The sequence below is a fragment of the Punica granatum genome, chromosome 1 (genome assembly GCF_007655135.1).
Source record: "Punica granatum isolate Tunisia-2019 chromosome 1, ASM765513v2, whole genome shotgun sequence".
Taxonomy (NCBI): domain Eukaryota; kingdom Viridiplantae; phylum Streptophyta; class Magnoliopsida; order Myrtales; family Lythraceae; genus Punica; species Punica granatum.
In genome coordinates, this window is record NC_045127.1 from 47,151,215 (window position 1) to 47,170,875 (window position 19,661).

General features: G+C 37.6%; 3 protein-coding genes across 4 annotated transcripts; all 3 read left to right on the top strand.

The window, feature by feature from the left end:
• The first annotated feature begins 2,493 nt into the window (after nt 1-2,493).
• LOC116192039 (protein ODORANT1) lies at nt 2,494-4,766 on the top strand. The gene is made up of 2 exons (XM_031520437.1): nt 2,494-2,912; nt 3,577-4,766. The coding sequence occupies exons 1-2, from the start codon at nt 2,650-2,652 to the stop codon at nt 4,169-4,171; spliced, it is 858 nt and encodes a 285-aa protein (XP_031376297.1). The 5' UTR covers nt 2,494-2,649; the 3' UTR covers nt 4,172-4,766.
• Nucleotides 4,767-12,203: 7,437 nt separating this feature from the next.
• LOC116192041 lies at nt 12,204-13,811 on the top strand. Of its 2 annotated transcripts, XM_031520439.1 has the most exons (3): nt 12,204-12,362; nt 12,675-12,797; nt 13,027-13,811. In XM_031520439.1, the coding sequence occupies exon 3, from the start codon at nt 13,053-13,055 to the stop codon at nt 13,587-13,589; it is 537 nt and encodes a 178-aa protein (XP_031376299.1). In that variant the 5' UTR covers nt 12,204-12,362; nt 12,675-12,797; nt 13,027-13,052; the 3' UTR covers nt 13,590-13,811. The 2 variants fall into 2 exon arrangements, with proteins under 2 accessions (XP_031376299.1, XP_031376298.1); XM_031520438.1 differs by lacking the exon at nt 12,675-12,797 and having other exon boundaries at nt 12,207-12,362.
• A 3,016-nt stretch (nt 13,812-16,827) lies between these two features.
• Nucleotides 16,828-18,844, top strand: LOC116192383 (flavonoid 3'-monooxygenase CYP75B137-like). The gene is made up of 2 exons (XM_031520924.1): nt 16,828-17,868; nt 18,020-18,844. The coding sequence occupies exons 1-2, from the start codon at nt 16,930-16,932 to the stop codon at nt 18,641-18,643; spliced, it is 1,563 nt and encodes a 520-aa protein (XP_031376784.1). The 5' UTR covers nt 16,828-16,929; the 3' UTR covers nt 18,644-18,844.
• The last annotated feature ends 817 nt before the right edge of the window (nt 18,845-19,661 follow it).

Sequence of the window (19,661 nt, forward strand, 5' to 3'; positions counted from 1 at the left end):
TTTAGGACTGGTTTAATTAAAGTTAAACTTGTAAGACTCGATCGACAAAAATGGTAAACTTATAGAACCTCCATTATAATTTTATTCTTTAATGGTCTCCTTACAATGACGTACTTGAGCTAAAATTTATTTGTAGCAGATGATAACCATGCCATATGCAACTTAAGAGCAGCCGGCCGGCTATATATCTGTCAAAGGTCTTTGATTGTAGAACTATGGATTTTGAAGGAGAGGTTGGATGACAGTTCACCTCATCGCAAGGAACAATGTATTATGTAGATGTACCTTAAATTGGTCGAAAAGAACTAGACAAAAGAAAAAGAATTGTCTGAAGTGAAGTTACATGTCTTCATGACATTTCTTATTTGGTAGGAGTCTTAGAAGATATTTGGAGATGCTGATTTTACTTGAAATTAAATATTAAGACACATATATACGACATACATAAATGGTTAGTAAATTACTTCTAATTTTTCCCAGGACACGGGCTAATTACTTGTCTTAATCTAATACATTGATGATTGTAAAATTTTAACCAGGCATAAAAGTGGTTGGAGTCATCTTTAATTCAAAATTTCGAGTTACATCATAATATTGAAGAGTTCAATAACCTTCTATACTGAGAGAGAGATTCTAATCTTTTTTTTTCCCCTGATGTGAGATTAACAGTGATCAAAATTATATGTGATTAATTTCAAACTCATTTATAAATTAAACACAAGATATAATATATACATATACATTATTATAATATATATATATATATATATTTACGCACATATTGTGTATATATGGACCGCTGAGTTTTTTTAAGAAATGTAAATTAAGGAGAGAGGAAAATACCTAAGCTAGAACACGGAACAAAATTGCAGGGGGATACGGTCACGTAAACTTGGTGATGACGAAATGGATGATGGAATGGTTGAGTAATAGTGCATTTAAGGATTGTGTAGAAAACTGGGAAGGAAAAAAAATAGGAATTTTTTTGGGTATAGTTCTTGCTTACATGTCACCATCTCATTGGTGCTTTCCCATCATTCACTTTCACCATTCCTTTGTGTCCTCCCAAGCTATTAGCTCCAATGTCATTTTCCAAATTACCCCACCTCCCTGGACCCCTCCAGGAATCTCCGCAACCCCTCTCCTCCACCATCTGATTTGATCCACCCTTGAGTCCTATGTACAATTATGGAAAACCTTGGAAGTAAGCCCGATTCAAAAAATATATCCATCGGTTCGATACGCACCACCGGTTACAGTTTTCTAAAACAATTCAATGTAAGGTTTGAAGAGATTTGTGAGTATAGAATTCTTGTGAGTATAGAATTCGCTCATAGCGAGTCTATTCAAGAGTTATTGTTTGCTTTTGGTTAAAACTATCAGATTTTCCTTAAAAGGCTCCTCTTGTTGAAGGAGGTCACATATAACTTCGTTCGCATAGACAACGCTAATGACAAAATTATCTGTCAAGAGTATTATCTGCTTTGAGTTAGGTCTATTGGATTTTGTTTGAAAAGGCACCTCTTGGGAGAATGAGTGGTTTATGCTCTTAATTATGAGCTAGCCTTGAACCTTGTCTCGGTTGGACGTGGTACGTAGGAACCTCATCGAAGTCCCTCACTAATTTATGCCATATGGGTGTAATATTATTAATGATTGTTGAGATTATAATTCCACATCGAAAAAAATGAAATAATAACCATAAGTTTATATGGGATTTGGGTAATAACACTTATCAGTTTCAGCTTTTAAGTGGAAATGGTCCCGAACACGTATAAGCCCAGTAGAAATTTAATATGGTATCAAAGCTAGGTTATGCGTATGCACGCCCATGCGCATGTACTCGCCCACACCACGCCAGGCCCAATATGTCGGATGCAGCCAAAGTGCGCCTCGTGTTAGTCCCCCTTGCCTGAGCAAGGAAGAAGAGCCTGGCTCGAGGTCAATTGTTGAGGGCGGATGTTTAAGGGCACATGATAACGTGTAGGCAGAAATAGACCACACGTTGCACGTGAGGGCGGGTGTTGAGATTATAATCCCACATAGAAAAAATGAAAGAATAACCATAAGTTTATATGAGGTTTAGGTACCAACACTTATCACCTTGAGTTTTTAGGTTGCAGATGAACTCAAGTCTGTGTAGGTCCAAGTGAGAATTTTACATGATGAAAAATCATAATGGATGAATAAGGATTTAATTATTAGGATAGGAGTACATCGATCGGAAACCAAAAGCCGAGTGAGATTGTTTAAGCAAGACAAGGTTCAATTTTATCGACGCACGTTATATGTTGTTTTTGGATCGTACCATAAGAAAAAAAAATATAAATATATATATATTTCAGGGAACTGTGACAATATCGTCAGGTTAATTGTGCAATTAGATTTGGATTATAATAATATGGTAATTATATAATATATAATATATATATATATATATGCGCGCGCGCGCGTATATATGTGAAAAACATGAGAAAGCTTGACGGGACATTATATATAGGTGGGTGGGGTGTGGGGCTTTCGAGTCTTTGCAAGTAGTCCTCGAGAGACCTAATCAGAGTGTTTTGGTGAAGACCAAGAAAAGACTTACTAGAAAGAATCATACATAGTTTGGTGGGAAGAGCTTTTAATTATAGCCAGGACATAGCGATGGGTAGGCAACCTTGTTGCGACAAACTCGGGGTGAAGAAAGGGCCGTGGACCGCCGAGGAAGACAAGAAGCTCATCAACTTCATCCTTACCAATGGCCACTGCTGCTGGCGTGCCGTCCCCAAGCTCGCCGGCCTCCGCCGCTGCGGGAAGAGCTGCCGCCTCCGCTGGACAAACTACCTCCGCCCCGACCTCAAGAGGGGCCTCCTAACTGATGCTGAAGAGCAGCTCGTGATCGATCTCCACGCTCGTCTGGGCAACAGGTGCAGTGATTGATCAATTTGTTACATGTCTTCTCCCCGTTCCTATCAGTTCATATATCATACAAAGTATAAGCGGGTGAATCTTTCCAAGGTCAAATAACATGGGAGTAATCGGGCATGAAGATGATGAAGGAGGAAACTGAAAACCTGTTGAACTAATGGATATTTGGGACAGTTCTTGATTTCCGCATGTAGATGTGATTTGGCTTTGTCAGAACGACCGATTTCCATGTTATCATTATCTCGGAAATTTCGTCTTCCATTTTCTTCAAAGAAATTATCCGTTTACTGCATATGAAAGATTAACGCAACTTTTCGTCTCCCATTTTGCGGAGCATTTTGTGTCTTATAAAGAAAGATACATATACTTCTATTAAGAGATGTCTTCACGAAAGTGTATGTATCATTTATTTATTTTGCAAGACATAACATGACTCCTTTTCTGGGTGAACATCATATGATCCATTCTAGCCTATAAATAAAACATTTTCATACTCAGATGCTCCACATAACTTCAACCGCAAGATATCTATATCGAATATCAAACTTCATAATATCCAAAAATATAAATATGTACATATGTATATATTATGAGAGTCATCATTTGAGTATTTGACCATCGAAGTCTCAACCACTAGAATAATATTTTGTTGTTGCTTGTCAGGTGGTCCAAGATTGCAGCGAGGTTGCCCGGTAGAACTGACAATGAGATAAAGAATCACTGGAATACACATATTAAGAAGAAGCTTATAAAGATGGGTATCGATCCGGTCACTCACGAGCAGATCAGCAAACCTCATGAGGAAGATCAATCTTCGTCATCACTGACCGATCAGAAGAACAATTCATTGGCAGATAATCAATCTTGCGATAAAAGCCAAACCAGTGGTCTCGTGAATACTGAATCAGATCATAACTCATCCAGATCACCCACCGAGAACTGCTCGAGCACAGATGAGTCGACTCACGTCTTGCTGGACAGCAGTGTCTGTGGTGGCGATGAGTTCTTGTTGGACAGCTTGTGGTTGGAGGATACTAATCCAACGGTTGATATTTCATGGAACAGCCAAGTACCAGGTGACTTGATGAATGATTTTCTTAGTAATGACATAGCATTTCCATCTAGTTGGGAAGAGAATGGCTCGTGGCTGTTGGATTGCGAAGATTTCGGGGTTCACGATTTTGGTTTGGATTGCTTCGGCGACATGGAAGTGAAAACAGTGGAACCATCGACCTTAGAGATGGGCAGTAAGCAGTAGCAAGCATCGGCCCTATCGAACCAAGTGAGAATTGCAAGTCCTCTTGTCGAGTACGCATGCATGTTCATCCTGTACAGACAAGTTCCTTTGGTTTGGTAGCTACGGTCGGGCATATACAATTTTCAGGTGAAATACTGCATGTATGTCGTGTATAAACCAGTGGTCTCAATCGTCGCAGATATGAATCACGAACTGAACATACGAAGCGTAAGCTAGTGATCACGGAAGCAGATGTTACGAAGGAAAAAAAAAAAAGGTTTGATGTCTGCTTCAGCTTTAGGTTATATTAGTTAGCTATAAAATATTCTTGGAGGGTGAATGGGAAGCCTTGCTGGGTTATCACATCGGTTCTTTTCAACACCACAAAACAGTGACACAACACCCAAAAGCATTATTCAAGTGTGATGCTTTTAATTCAAATATGTAACTTAATACTTTTCTTTTCCCTTTTCTCCCGACATTGTAATGTCTTATGTAATACATAGGGATATATATGCACATAAAGATAAATGTTGGGTTTCTGCTTAACTGAACCCCTCTGTAATTAAATAATGTATATGCAATGAAAAAATAAAGGGAAAATTTTTAAATTTGATATTTTTGTATTTTTTTAGCTAAAAATTAAGAAGGCCAGATTTTGGTTGTTCTGGTGTAATTCCATTCTTAGTTTTAGAAGTCACTTTATTGTTGTGAATGGTTTGTGTCAATTAATTTTCTAATTAAATAACTTCAAACCAATATATCAGGATTGATCATAATTCACAAGTTACTTCAGAAAATATTAGTTTGTCACAAAATTCTATAAAAATAGTTGACGAAATGGACTAAGGTTTTCTTCAAATTAAGATAATGAGATGATGATATACGTGTAGTGTATATATAGACTAACTATATGGATTATGGAACAAAATTTGTGTACCATGCAGTATATCGCTTGAGAGGAAATTGCAAATATCCATCCGCATTGGGCAAAGATTTTAAGAAGTGCCGCTATAGTACGGCCATATGCTATACCTAAGAGGCAATTGTAGTGCGTAAGCATTCGCTAAGTGTGCTCAAACTAAAGTGGGAAAGTATGACTTAAGTGGGAAAGTACGTCTATCCTCCAATTATCACCAACTAATTTAATAGATTACTTATAAGAAAAAAAAAACTAATTCAATAGATAAAAATTTTGAAATATGTATATCATGCCCAAAGGTTTTAGCAACTCATTTTCTTGGCCTGATACAAGTATATTATTTTTTTCGATTACAAAGGAAGCACAAAACTTAGTACAATAAAAGAAAAATTCTAAATAACTAATAAAGGGGCACGGTTTGTTCTACTAGGTATCGAGACTTCTATGTTACTAGGTAAGGACGTGCACCACTACGCCACTATAAATGTGATTTGTTGTCAAGCTCATATTCTTTTGCTACTAATTTGGTGATTTAGTTGACAATTGTATACCTTGAGAAACTAAAAATGAGTTTAGGCTTAGGGGAGAGACACCATACTTTTAGCGTCTAATTTAAAGTCTTAGGGCTCAACGTTTTTCTTTTTCGATGGAAAAAAAATTGTGGGAAACATTGCTCACGCAATTCCGAGAGATCGAATATTAAATGTTATTTTTTCTCCCAACAAGTGCGATTCCCAGGAATCGAACTTATGTTCTTTTCCTTATGGGGAAAGAGCTGCTTACTACTCAACCAACACTTTATTGGTAGGGCTCAACATCTTGAACATATTTAATCTTGTCTGGAGCTATTTCCACCCCCAATTTAACTAATACACTCCATTTGTTATTTGTTGTATAAAATTACACCTAATTCCATATTTATGGCTCCAATAAATATGATTAGATCCCCTAATTACTCTCTCAAATGCATCCTTTTCTTTCTTAACTTGGAACAGATTTTACCATTTGTAAACTCCTATATTTTATTATTATTATTATTATTATTATTATTATAAAAATTACTAAATTACTTACATTATTGTATCTTAAATCATTGTTTAATAGATAAAAAATTCATAAAAAATTTCAAATCTCCTATATCTAGAGCATGATTAATGTTTTAAGAAATCTCAAGGCCAAAATATAAAAAGTAGCCAAACATCGTTGACATATATAGAGTCAACAATATCATCAATATCGATCCAAAAAAATAAGTAATCTCATTCGTCAGAAGATCTTTTTTAAGATTAAACAACTAATTCTACATAGGCTTTTTTAATGAAACTTATTTTTCGTAGATTTGAAAAATAGTTTCGAAAGCTCGTGGGACGGGGATATGAAGTTTATGACGTGCATTTTTATTTATTTATTATTTATTTTCTACTTTTTTTACAATTTTTAAATTCGTTTTAAGTTAATTTCTTTAGGTAGTTAAATATATGGTCTCTAAAACCGCAATTGTGTATAGTGCAAATCAAGCCGTGACTTTTTCCCCCTCTTGAAACCAACGTAATTACCAAAAGGACAAAAAGGTTTCGAAAAAATTAACCAAGTTAACACGATGTCCGATATTTTTCTGAGAATAGAAAATTTTACATTTGGTCCTTTAGATTAATTTTTTTTTATTTTAGTCCTTTTTATATTTTTTTTATCATTTAGATCTTATATCTTTGAATACATTTCTGTTATGATCCTTTTCATTTTTCTTGGTCCATTTTCATTCAATATAAGGTTATTACGTCACATATCTCATGATATCATCGATTTCTCAAATCTATCTAATACTTTAAAAATTACCTAAAAAAGCCTATGATTTACATCTTTTTTCAAATCTATCACGCCGTTCATTTGTCCGTCAATGAAATGTAAGTGGGCTCCAAGCCCATCCTATGATTTTGACTTTTTAAATTTATCCCATGGTTTTAATTGGACTCCAAACCTATCATATGATTTAATTTTTTTTCAAATCTATCTCATGGTTTTAAGTGGACTCTAAACCTATCCCATGATTTTAATTTTTTTCTCAAATCTATCCCATGATTTTAATTTTTTCTCAAATATATCTCAGGGCAAAGGGCCACAATGGCATGAATGCTACGTTCCATGTCAGTAACACCATTAAATGTTGATGGAAAAATTAACACCGAGATAGATTTGAAACCAGATGTAAACCATGTGTCTTTCTAGTTAATTTTTAAACCATGTGATAGATTTGGAAAACAAGTGATACCATGAGATATTTGACGTAATAACCATAATATTTTTTATTACTTATTTATTTTCGTCCTTTTATCAAATTTTTTATTAGAGGATATTTTAACTTTGGTTCTCAACCTTTTAAAGTTGTTCTTTTCTCATAATTCTTTTTTTAGTTGAATTTTTTCTTAACATTAAACACTTTGCTTCTTATACTTCTACTCTCAAATTCCCATAAAAATGCCGGCATGGCATTTAAATTATAAGAAAAGTACTATTTTAATTTCAAAAATAAAACAAAAACATGAAGCTACTCAAGAGAATGAGTAGGGGCGAGCGCTTACAAAATCTATTGCTCTTGCCAAGATTTTTACATTGTTTTACTCGCAAATTTAAGTACCGATCTCCCAATGCAAACTGTCAAGATTGCCTGCTGCCTAAAGGCTTGCTCCTATTCATTCTCTGGAATAGGTTCATGGTTTTTTGTTTATTACTTTGATATATTTTGTTTTGTTTTTAAATTAATATAATAATCTTTTTAATTTGCAAAAATGTCATGTGGATATTTTTGTGAGAATTTGATGGGTAGAAGTATAAGAAACATAATATTTAATATTAAGAAAAGTTGAATAAAAAATAATTATGATAAAAATTACTTTAAAAGGTTGAAAATCAAAGTTAAAATCTTCTCTAATAAAAATTTGATAAAAAGATAAAAATAGAAAAGTAATCAAAGGTATTTGATGAAAATGAACTAAGAAAAAGGAAAAGGATTGAAATAGAAAGGTATTCAAAAGTATATAATTTAAACAATACAAAAATAAGAAAAAGAATATCAAGAGAGGGAATAGTACAGTGGTGCACCTCTTGTCTGGTGACAAAGAGGTCTTAGGTTCGATACCCAGCGGGACTATCCGTGCCCTTTTATTAGATATTTATGATTTCTATTTCAACGTACTAGGCCTATGTTTCTTCCTTGTAACCGAAAAAAAATAAGAAAAAGAATTAAAATAGAAAAACATCCAAATTTAAACAACCAAATGCATAGTTTTCGCGTCTGAATTATATATGAAACAAAGAGACCACGCCACATGTCTTGCACGGGAAGATGTGTGCCATTATAAATAGGGTGTTCTATTTTGCTCTTGATTGCTCTCAAAACCCTAGGGGGTACCACACTAGTTGGCTAGCTATCTACTTCTTCGTTATGTAATAATTAATTAAGAAGCTTATGGAACTTTTCGTGAAAATGAGCTCTCTCTTTATATATATTAATTACTAATTTTCAAATGTAAAGTTACTCAATATTATATGAACTCTATCGATCGATCCTCGCCTTTTTCATCATTTAGGGGGCTTATGCTAACTATGTATTTTATACAGTCCACAATTAAGAATTTGCACTTTAAGAAAAATAATTGGTATATCTTTACCATAATCTCCATCTAAAGCTCAATATATGTCCACAATATTATCTTTTGGTACGTTCTAGTGGCTTCACGTTCCAATAATAACGTTTCGGGAGCACTTACTAGTACAAAAACGCCACCACTAAACCCAACAACCAGGGAATCATTAGTTCGCTGATCATGCATCATTTGTCATTTAGATTTAGCTAGTTAATTAGGAATATATTAATTATATATACAAAGATTAAATATAGTCATCGACGTACTCTTTTCTGTTCACCTTTTCTTAGTACAAATAATAAAAGGTTGAGATTATGTTTTTCTAAATCTTTAAATGCTTGACAAGATCGGATAATTGAAAAGTATCTGACATGCGATTTTTCGAAGTAATTAAAATAGCTAGGCATACAATTCTATCCCTGGATGATTATATTTTTATCTTTCATTTTCCATTTTTTGTCTGTTAATTCCTAGATGACTTAGACGGCATAAGTTCTTTGTCTGTATTAGATGAAACGCGAAAAGTACTTTTCTCATGCAGCGGAAGCCAGAGCCCGATGAAATTTCTTATTAGGCGCAAAATTCAAAAGAAAATTTTGATTTGATTTGATCTTGATGTTGATAATAATGAAATGACATGGAATTCCGAAGTTTCATCATTTTGGACTTTATTGAAAGATACTGAAAGTGAATGGGGAGTATACATCGATAATTTATAGCCAATCTACATACGTACTCGGGGGAGCTTCACATGTGCATATATCGATATATACAACTCACATAATCATTGTGGCATGATTAGAATATTGACTTCTACACTAGTTTTTATGCTCGGCTTGAGTACTGTTGTACGCAATTCTTGCAATATGTATATATATAATTTCTAGAAAATAAGGAATAATTGTGATTCTCCTAATTAAATGATTTGGATTCACATAATAAAGCTCCGGATTTGATGAACGATTTTTCTTTTGCCATAATATAAGTTCATGAGTTTAGTATAAGGATGTAATAAGAGACATATATATAAATCTTACAGTTAAAGATCAAACTCAAAATTTCTTGATCCCGAGTTGATGACTTGTACCACCACAGGAGACCTGTTTTTGATGGACGATTTTTAGTTTGATGTCATTCATTGACTAGAATAATGTGACCAATTTAATATACAGTATACTAATAAAATATTTCTAGCAGAAATGTGAAGGGCGCGCCACTTGCTGATGACTTGCCGATGACTTGCCGATGTCATAAACTTGTTGTATAAATTATGCTAATAATTATTAACCTTAATGTTGGAATCATACACGCCTCAATAAAAAATCATGTATGATGTCAACATTAAGGATTAGTAATATTAATAATCTCAATTAAATTTTATTAACGAGGAAAAAGGTGTTCTTAATTAAAACCTCTCTCGATAATTCTCGAAAAGTACAAATTAAACCTAAAAATTGGGGGCAATGAGATGGGATAAAACCCATTATAAGAGACCAGAAAAGATTCTAAGACCTTGGTGATATTATTTCTTTGATCTGGTCCCATAGAGGACTTGCAATACAGATATACTGTACTAACCTTACCTTAGCTTGTTTGAGTCATTAGTGGAATGTTGACTCATTTAATCTGAACTCACACTGTGTCATCTTCAGCATGCGCCCCAATATATTTAAGCTGTCCCGTTACTTTCAGCATGTTCTTATTCAAAGCTCCCTTCACCTCAATAAATAAATTATTATATAACTAAACAAATACAAAAAAAATAAAAGAATCAACTTTCAAAAAAAATTCGCACGGGTGGTTGATCAGTCATTCTTGTCCTCTCTTGCATAACATATGAAGTTGCAAGGTTGATTGCGCCCCCGGCCCTGCTGCAAAAATCCTTTGGAGGTCACCCCGTATGCGTACTGTTGTCGTGCGTGGTATGCACCCAGTCCAATGGAAGGTTGGGATTCCATCGGGTCTCTAGGATTAAACCTGGATCATTGAAAGAAAAAAAAAAGAAGAAGAAGAAGAATAAGAAGAACTTTGAGAAGCTTTTTGTGTGAAGGGGATGCTTTATTATATTCAAGAAGAAAAGAAAGTGTGGATGACATATGTTATAAATTAATGTCGACACCGGGGGAAAAGGGAAACCCTAATCATATGTAGAGTGGGCATCTCTTTTGGATGTGATGTTCCAACTATTCTAAGACACAAATATATGTGAATAAATACATTCCCTGTTTTGATGACAAATTTGATCGGATTAATGAAAACTATTACATATATCTATAATGGTCAGATCACCATCTAATTTCTATAAGGTCATCAAATGGACTAAAGAAGACTTATTTGCGTATCAGTCGGAGTCATCACATTCGAAATAAATGGACATTTGAACATCTTATTGGGATTCCTTAGTACAAGCTGTAATTCGAGATATTAGTGGATGTGCCACAACATGTGGTCATAGCATTGGATCATGATCACACGCTCCCCTGTCCATATATTTGTTGGGGATCTATACATGCAGGAATGGACCGAGAGAGGTTGAGGAGGCAGTTGTCTTGTATAAAATTTCAGTGTCGCTATCAAGAGAGGGAATAACACAGTAATGCACCTCTCGCCTGGTGACCAAGAGGTCTTAGATTCGACATCCAGTGGGACTACCCGTGCCCCTTTATTAGATATTTAGGATTTTTATTTCAATGCACTAGGCTCATTGACCTCCTTTGTAACAAAAAAAAAATTCAGTGTCGATCTAAGGAAATTTTATATATTGATCTTCACATTTTTATATGGAATTACCATTTTATGCCTCCCAAAATTAAGAAAATGCACATTCCTGTTCGCCTTCCCAAGGACCTCACCCCCTTGATCTGAATCCTACGTCCATCGCTGTGCACGGGGATTACGGCATAATTTTATTTGAACGGTAAGTCACGTGTATCGGAGAGGGTGTTACACATAGCATGTGCGTCATTAGACATAGTTGTAATGGGCTAAGGCCCAAAATTTATCATATGGGCTAACAGCCTACAAAACACTTATGATGGGTTTGATTCATAAGTTGCAAGGCAAGATTTTCTGTCATGCAATTGGCTCAAACTCCCCGCTCCATATTAAGTGGGCCGGTCCTGGCTTGATCAATGTCAGAACTATGATCGATTGATTATTCCCCATCCGATCGGTTTCACGGGAAGAAGAACGATTTAACATAGATACGATCAGTCCTCTCCTCACAATACCGATCCTATTCGCGAATTGGGACGATCACTGCTTTTGGTTGCAGCCGGCCTTCGTGGGACAAATTCCGGTTTCTGATCTCCCTGAAATTTTTGTTGGGTTCCAAATTTATATTTTGCATGGATATCTGTTTTGGGCTGAAGTGAACCGGACGGATTGCGAGAGGGCCAATTTTTCATGGGCCTGGCCCAGACATCCTCGAGGCCCAGTCCAGTTTCCTTGCCGGCGCTCTCCTCTCTCACTTCTCATCTCCTGAAGTTTCTCTCTGTTGCTCACTCCAAGTTTGAAGCTCCGTGGCTGCCGATTTCGAGCATCAGACTACTTCCGTCTCTTCTCCTTCTCGGGGATCACCGATCTGCGGCGTACCTCCTTCGGCCCGCCGTAGTTTTCGTGTCGCTTCCCAGCTGAAGTGAAACAGGTGAGCATTTTCGTCTTAGGGTTTTGTAATTCGTAGAATTCTTGCATAGCCGGCGATTGGATTGTTTGTTGCTTCATCTTTTCCATTTGTTGAGATTCAGCATTGCTTGTATATCCTGTTAGCGCGGTAGCTTCTTCTATGATCTACGGTGAGCTCAATGCTCGTCCCATTGACTGCTTCAATCATGTTGATCTGAATTACGCTTTTTGGTTTCGCATTTGGAGAGGTTGGTATCTTCATGGAGGGTTTGAGAGCAGTGAGGAAGTTTTCTGATCATTCTGCTGTCTCTTGTATGAGATGCTCGTGTTGCAGGGTCTCAGTGGATACAAATTACATGGTTTCATGTTACACTGCGGGATTGCAGAAAGGAAGCAATTTCATTCTGCAAGAGAACGCAATCACTTAATCTTAGTGCCTATCCGCGTTGGATTGGAAGTAGGTTCCTGCTGACCGTGACCGCCACCCATAGGAAATGAATTGAAATGAAATTACTTGCATATTTGCTCCAGATAGTTGTGATTTCATCGAACATTTGACTCGGAATATTGCCTAAGCAGTAACTTGTGTTGAAATTTTGTTTATGCCTAAGCCGTTAATGCTTTTCAGAGCAACGTGGAAACTTCATTTCTTATTCAGCGCTGTTAAGTTCTGTGATTTTTTATAGGTATCTTGTGTCGGTCTAGCCGTGTCATGGGTGACTTTACAGTTCAGATCAGCAACGACCTTGTTGATCGGCTTCTTGACAAGGGCGAGAAGTTGAAGAAAAAACCGAGGAAAATCAAGCAAAAGGTACCGAAAGAGCCTCAAAGGCCCCCAGCTAAGGTTGATCAGAAGCCAGTATCTGATGATTCAGAAGCGTTCAAGAGACCTCCTGCTGGGTGGCCAGTCCAGCCTCCCCTGTTCTTCCCAGCTGCTCCTGCATTATCTTCGGCTGCAGAGTTAGAAGCAATTCAGTCTCTTCTAAAAGAGAGTAAAAGTGTTGTCGAGAAGCTGCAGAAGCAGGAAGAGAACATTGTTCAGGAGGTTACTCAGAGAGCGAAGGATCTCCGAGATAAGGAGTTCAAGCTTCCTTATCAGAAGCCTATGCCATGTTTGGCCGAAAACAATGCCTGCTTAGAGTGCTACAAGGAGCATTCCAAGGACCCCCTGAAATGCACCCATTTGGTAAGAAACTTTGCGGATTGTGCTCGAAGAGCGAGGCAGCAAGTCAGTTCAGCGGATAAGTAAATTTCTGCCGATTCTTTTTTGGTCAGTTTGACAACGCTAGCTGTTCATCCGCCTGAAGAGAGTTTCAATTTTAAGCTAGCCAATAAATGAAAACGGTGTCCGACTGTAACTCTAGTTACAACCCTGCCAATGGCTGAATGTAATGTGGGATTGTTTCACCGATGTTTTTTCCGGCGGTTGTTCGCAAAAGTGATAGTCTTTTTCCGACGGTTGTTCGCAAAAGATTCTTTTTTGCTACTTCTACTTTTCTATGCTTGGACCTACCCGATTGCAGAAGAAGGGAACCTCCTGTAATATCTCGTTGCTTCCGAGAAACGCGTGGAGTTTGATCCTTCACTGAAAAGGATGTTTTGTTCAATTATTAAACATTATAAAAGATTGATAATGCAGAGCCGCCCGAGACTAGAGAGTGTTTGTCCTTCCTGCTAAGGTAATCTGTGCTGTCCAAATCACGATAAGATGCTTGAAAGTCGTGTCTTGCATAAGCAAATTGAAAGAGGGTAGTGTTTTCAGCGTCTAATTCCGAAACCTTCCATGCCGTTTCCTACGTCTAATTACAATGAAATGGACTGACCGAGTTGACAAGGAAACCGAGGGAGAAAATTCATTCTTGATGTGCACTGACTAGTGACTTTAGGCTGCCATGTGCGCGGAAAAGTCATTTGTTGAAATTGAAAATAGAAAAGTCAGAATTTTCGGCAAAGTAAATTTTTTTTTTACTTCTGTATGTTCTAAGTAGTTTTCAAAAGCCGCATTGACCGCCTGAAACTCCTGCGGTCGTCGCTAGAAGCCTCGTGACTGTCACTGATGCCTGGACGAAGCTGCGGGGATGTTGCCGTGGCACTGCGGCTGGCGTCACCATGGAGCTCCTGCCTTGATGCTTTGAGCGCTTGTTGGATGCAAAATTATTAATTAGTTCTTTATTTGCTACTAAGCATAACAAAATGAAATATATTTTTTAAAATTTTATCTCCAGTAATATTTATGTGAAATCAATGGTGCATGGGAGAATCCATATCGATGACTTCATTTTTACCTTAAGCTATATGTCAAAAAAAAAATGACGTTGGAATAGATATAAAAAAAATCTGTCAATTTTAAGCTATATGGTGCAATAAATTTTTTTTTTTGGGTGAATGACTAACAATATATACTTGATCTTATATAATGATCAAGTATAAGTCCAAGCAACGCTAGCTCCGCAAATTTCCTTCTCAAATTCGCGTTTGCTCTTCTTATGCACCCTCTTTTTTTTTAACCCATATTTCCCCCAAAAAAAAAATTAAAAAGAGAAGGAGAAGATCCCACGGACTTGTAAAATCATCATGGTTTTATCAAGTGAAATGAATCTCTGAATAATATTTTGATAATAAGCCAAAATAACTTAGTCATATAATTTGTTAATCTATTGAACTGGAGTCGGCACCTTACTACAAGTTTTTCATGGTTTAAGACAGAATCCTAAAATGAAGACTCCAGATATAATTCTACCATGTGCATATAGATCTCTGGGTGTGTGTATATAGTCAATTAGCATTATTGACTTAATTTTAAAATATTATATAAATGTGTGTATGCCAAGATAATGGGACAGCGATACATGTGTAATACATGATTAGGGTAAACAAATGCCATGGGAAAAAAGTTAATCGAAAAGGACAAGTGTTCGTATCCGTTCACATTATAGAGAGGAAATTCAAGACCTACCATCATATAATAAATCATAAATAGCAATCCATACGAAATTATGAGATCAAAGTATAGAAGTCTAAAGCTTTTCCCATGAAAGAGAGCTCTAAATATAATTAACTTAATACGCCGAGTAGATCATAGTGATCCATACGACGACTATTCAAACCAATTAAAGTCTTCGAAATCTACCCTTGCTTGGCCCAAAAAAAAATATGAATGTCCCAACAACGCCTACAAATTGATGGAAAACAAGGAATTTCATAACAGCTAATTTTTGCACCGTTAGTTGGGGGTGACTTTGCTAATATATTATACAAATTAATCAAAAGTTTTGTATTGCTTAAACAAATAAAAACCCATCATTATCTCTCCTCATAAACAATTATTTATCTCGAAGCCAAGTCCATGAGAGGGAGCTAATTAATAAAATAAATTATGGGGAAATAATTAATGCAAATATTAATAAAATGGCCTCTCCATGTGAAAGGCAATTAGCCTCGGATTTTGCACGCTGGTGCCTCCTCCTTTGTTTTTGCTCTCTCGGTATGCCCTAACTTTCTGGCCAGAGTTTATAGCCGTTTGTCCTCTTTCTTGGGTTGCATATGATGCTCCTCTCATAGGGTAATTAAGATTTAATTAATTGAACCCTCTTTTGGTTTCATGTGAGTATATTAATTGTAAAATTCCTAGATTAATGGAACTCGATTAGATGCTAAGCAAAGCGGTAGACTTTAGTAACCCATGTGATCTACATAAACATCAATTTGGAATCTTTTGTCAGGCCGAGTTGACCACCCTAACGGAAGCGATTTCAAAGTTATTAGATTCCCTCGAATATGTACTTGTCGAAAGTGACTCTGTCTCACAAGGCACAACTGTCTTGGTTAACTATTCAATCTAAACTATTTGTGTCATCCGAAAAGTCTTTCCATTTATCGCTAAACATTTTTCTCTAAGCTTAACCTTGAGGATCCCTCACTAATACCGTATGTCAAGCTTAGTTACTCCTTTTCAAATGTAAGCAAGCTTTATGCATGCAGAAGGAATTAGGACTCACATGGAACGGAGATAAACGAGTTAACTTGAAAGTACGAGCTGGGGGAGGGGAAGGATGAACTGATCTGAATAAATTTTTAAATGATCTTATCTCAAAATTCTTAGAAGCCTCGTGACTGTCACTGATGCCTGGACGGAGCTGCGGGGATGTTGCCGTGGCACCGCGGCTGGCACTACCATGGAGCTCCTGCCTTGATGCTTTCAGCGGTTGTTGAATGCAAAATTAATAATTAGTTCTTTTATTTGCTACTAAACATAACAAAATGAAATATATTTTCCAAAAATGTTATCTCCAGAAATATTAATGTGAAAACAATGGTGCATGGGAGAATAGATAACCATGACTTCATTTTTACCTATTATTATCATGAACAGAATAAAAGAATAGAAACGTGTTTTACCCTTTTTCTATTCATTCAGTTTTTGACTAACAAAAAATATACTTTTTTTTTGGGTGAATGACTAACAATATATACTTGATCTTATATAGTGATCCCGAAATCATCCCAGACTGATATATACTTCGAGTTTACTCCCTTAAGTCTCTCTTCACCTCCCAATCCAACTCCTCTTTTTTGATGCACTCTCGGCAATGTTTGGTCGAAACATGAGCCTTCCAAACGATGACGAACTCCCGCTTCTATTCCTAAAGCTCTCGGCACTCTTTGGTTTGATTTGGTGCGCATGGATTTACTTCTTTAAATACCAGAAAGGAAGCCCACCGGGCCCGGTGGGGCTCCCGCTGGTTGGATACCTCCCGTTCCTGAAACCGGAGCTGCACACGCACTTCGCATGCCTGGCCCGAACCTATGGCCCCATACTGAAGCTCATGCTCGGGAGCAAGGTGGCAATTGTCATCTCATCCCCATCAGGTGCCCGTGAAGTTCTCAAGGACCAGGACGCAACATTTGCGAACCGTGACGTGCATGTGGCGGCCGTGATCCTTACCTATGGGGGATCAGACATCGTGTCAGCCCCGTACGGGCCAAAATGGAGGATGCTGAGGAGGGTCTGCGTCCTCAAGATGCTCAGCAGGCCTACCCTCGACTCCGTCTACAGGCTGCGCAGAAGGGAGGTCCGTGAGACTGTCTGGTACTTGCGCCAGCACTCTGGGTTGCCTGTGAACGTAGGGGAGCAGCTGTTCCTTACGGTGTACAACGTGATCACTAGCATGCTGTGGGGCGGTACTGTTAAGGGAGATGAGCGGGCCAGACTGGGCGCAGAATTGAAGAATACGGTGGCAGAGCTAACTGCGCTAGTGGCGAGGCCGAACATATCCGACTTCTACCCGGGCTTAGTCCGGTTCGACTTACAAGGGATACAGAAGCGTGTGAAGGTTCTGGCTGGGCAATTTGATCGGATTTTTGATGAGGTGATAAGTCAGCGGTTGAGGATCGATAGGGATGGCACTGGGGCCGGCACGGAAGGGGGGGAATCGGAAAAGGACTTCTTGCAGTTCTTGCTGGAGCTGAAAGATGAGGAAGACGCCAAGACTCCTCTCACTTTGGTTGGGATCAAAGCTTTGCTCATCGTGCGTATCATCTCAACTTAATTCTATGTTTTCACGAACCAAAAGGATATATTTAATGCTTAAGTCATTTATTTAAACAAGGGCTTTTGCCAATCTCTCCCGTTCGATATTACGTTTCTAGCATAATAGTCCTTTCTTTTTCATGATGCAGAACATGATTGTGAATGGAACTGAAACTTCCTCTAACACGGTCGAATTCATCATGGCCGAGATGTTGAACAAGCCACACATCCTCCGAAAAGCCCAACAAGAGCTCGACGATGTAATAGGAAAGGACAGCATCGTGGAAGAGTCCCACATCAGTAAGCTCCCCTACCTCCAAGCCGTCATGAAAGAGTCCCTCCGCCTGCACCCGCCTGCCCCGCTGCTGGTCCCACACTGCCCGAGCGAGGACTCTCTTCTTGGCGGGTTCAGAGTCCCTAAGGGCTCCCGTGTATTCGTCAACGTGTGGGCCATCCACCGGGACCCAACCCTATGGGAGAACCCCACCGAGTTTGACCCCGATAGGTTTGTGAATGGCGGAGTGGACTACAGTGGGAATGACTTCAGTTACCTTCCATTCGGATCTGGGAGGAGGATGTGCGCGGGAATGGCGATGGCCGAGAGGATGGTGATGTACTCCCTCACGACTCTCCTACATTCATTTAATTGGGAGCTGCCCAAAGGGGAGAAGTTGGATCTCTCCGAGCAATTCGGGATTGTACTGAAGAAGAAATTGCCGCTCATCGCAATCCCGACTCCGAGATTGTCTGATGACCTGGCTCTTTATAAGTAGACATAGGAATTCACGTTAGTATATTTGGCTTTCTTAGGAATAATAACATTCTGGTCAGTCTAGGATTTGGACCAGAACAATGTCTTAATAGCAGTTAGCTACAACTGCAAGTATCTTGGTCCCGGTCTCCGTATATATAGATATTAGTTATGACCTACCACTATCTTGGATAAATGATTATGAGTTATTTTCTCTCCCTAATCTACGAGTGCAATTTTCAATTTTTTTTTTCCTATAACGGTTAAGTGGACCATTCATTAATCCATAGCAAAAATGGATACAAGGAGAAAATGCCAAATCGAAAATTATAAGAGCGGAAACAAACAGTTTATCCGCCGAGCAAATTACAAATGATAATAGAAAAAATATCAGAGAACAGGTACAATTACAGTATGCCATCCTGAAATCGTTAGCGTCGATCACTACTTTCTAACTGTATTTCATAGTGGACCCCGATAGTAATCGAGAAGAAGGATATCCTAAATTCACGATGAAATTCTACTCCATCATGAAACTAGGGACCTTTAGTGTGTAAGAATAACGTGATAACCACTAGCAACTTGTTTTAAATTTCGATTTTGTTATAAAAAATAAAAAAAAAGATCTCGAATTTTTATATTATTAACTTGTCGAAAGTGTAAATTATCCCAGAATTGATTGTTTGTATAGATATATAGAGATCCTGACGTTTAATTAGAAAACTTATCAAAAAGGAAAAATTGACATTTTCAATGAGCAACCAGTAAAATTTGGGCATAGATATTGGTGATTCCTCACTTTGACAGCGGCTCACTTTTCCACTGCTGTCGGTGTCAATAATTTGGCTTGGGAGGTTTGGGAGAAGATAATGTCACCCATCCTTCCTCTATTTGTCATGGAGACCCTCTCCAAAATTAGTCTAATTATTTTTGCTACCAGTTGTTGGTCGAGGTGAACATGGAGAAATAAAGAATTGTTTCAAGAAGGTGGGAGAGTCTAATGCACCGATTCGCTATTTAAAAAGAGGGTGGGAGAGTAG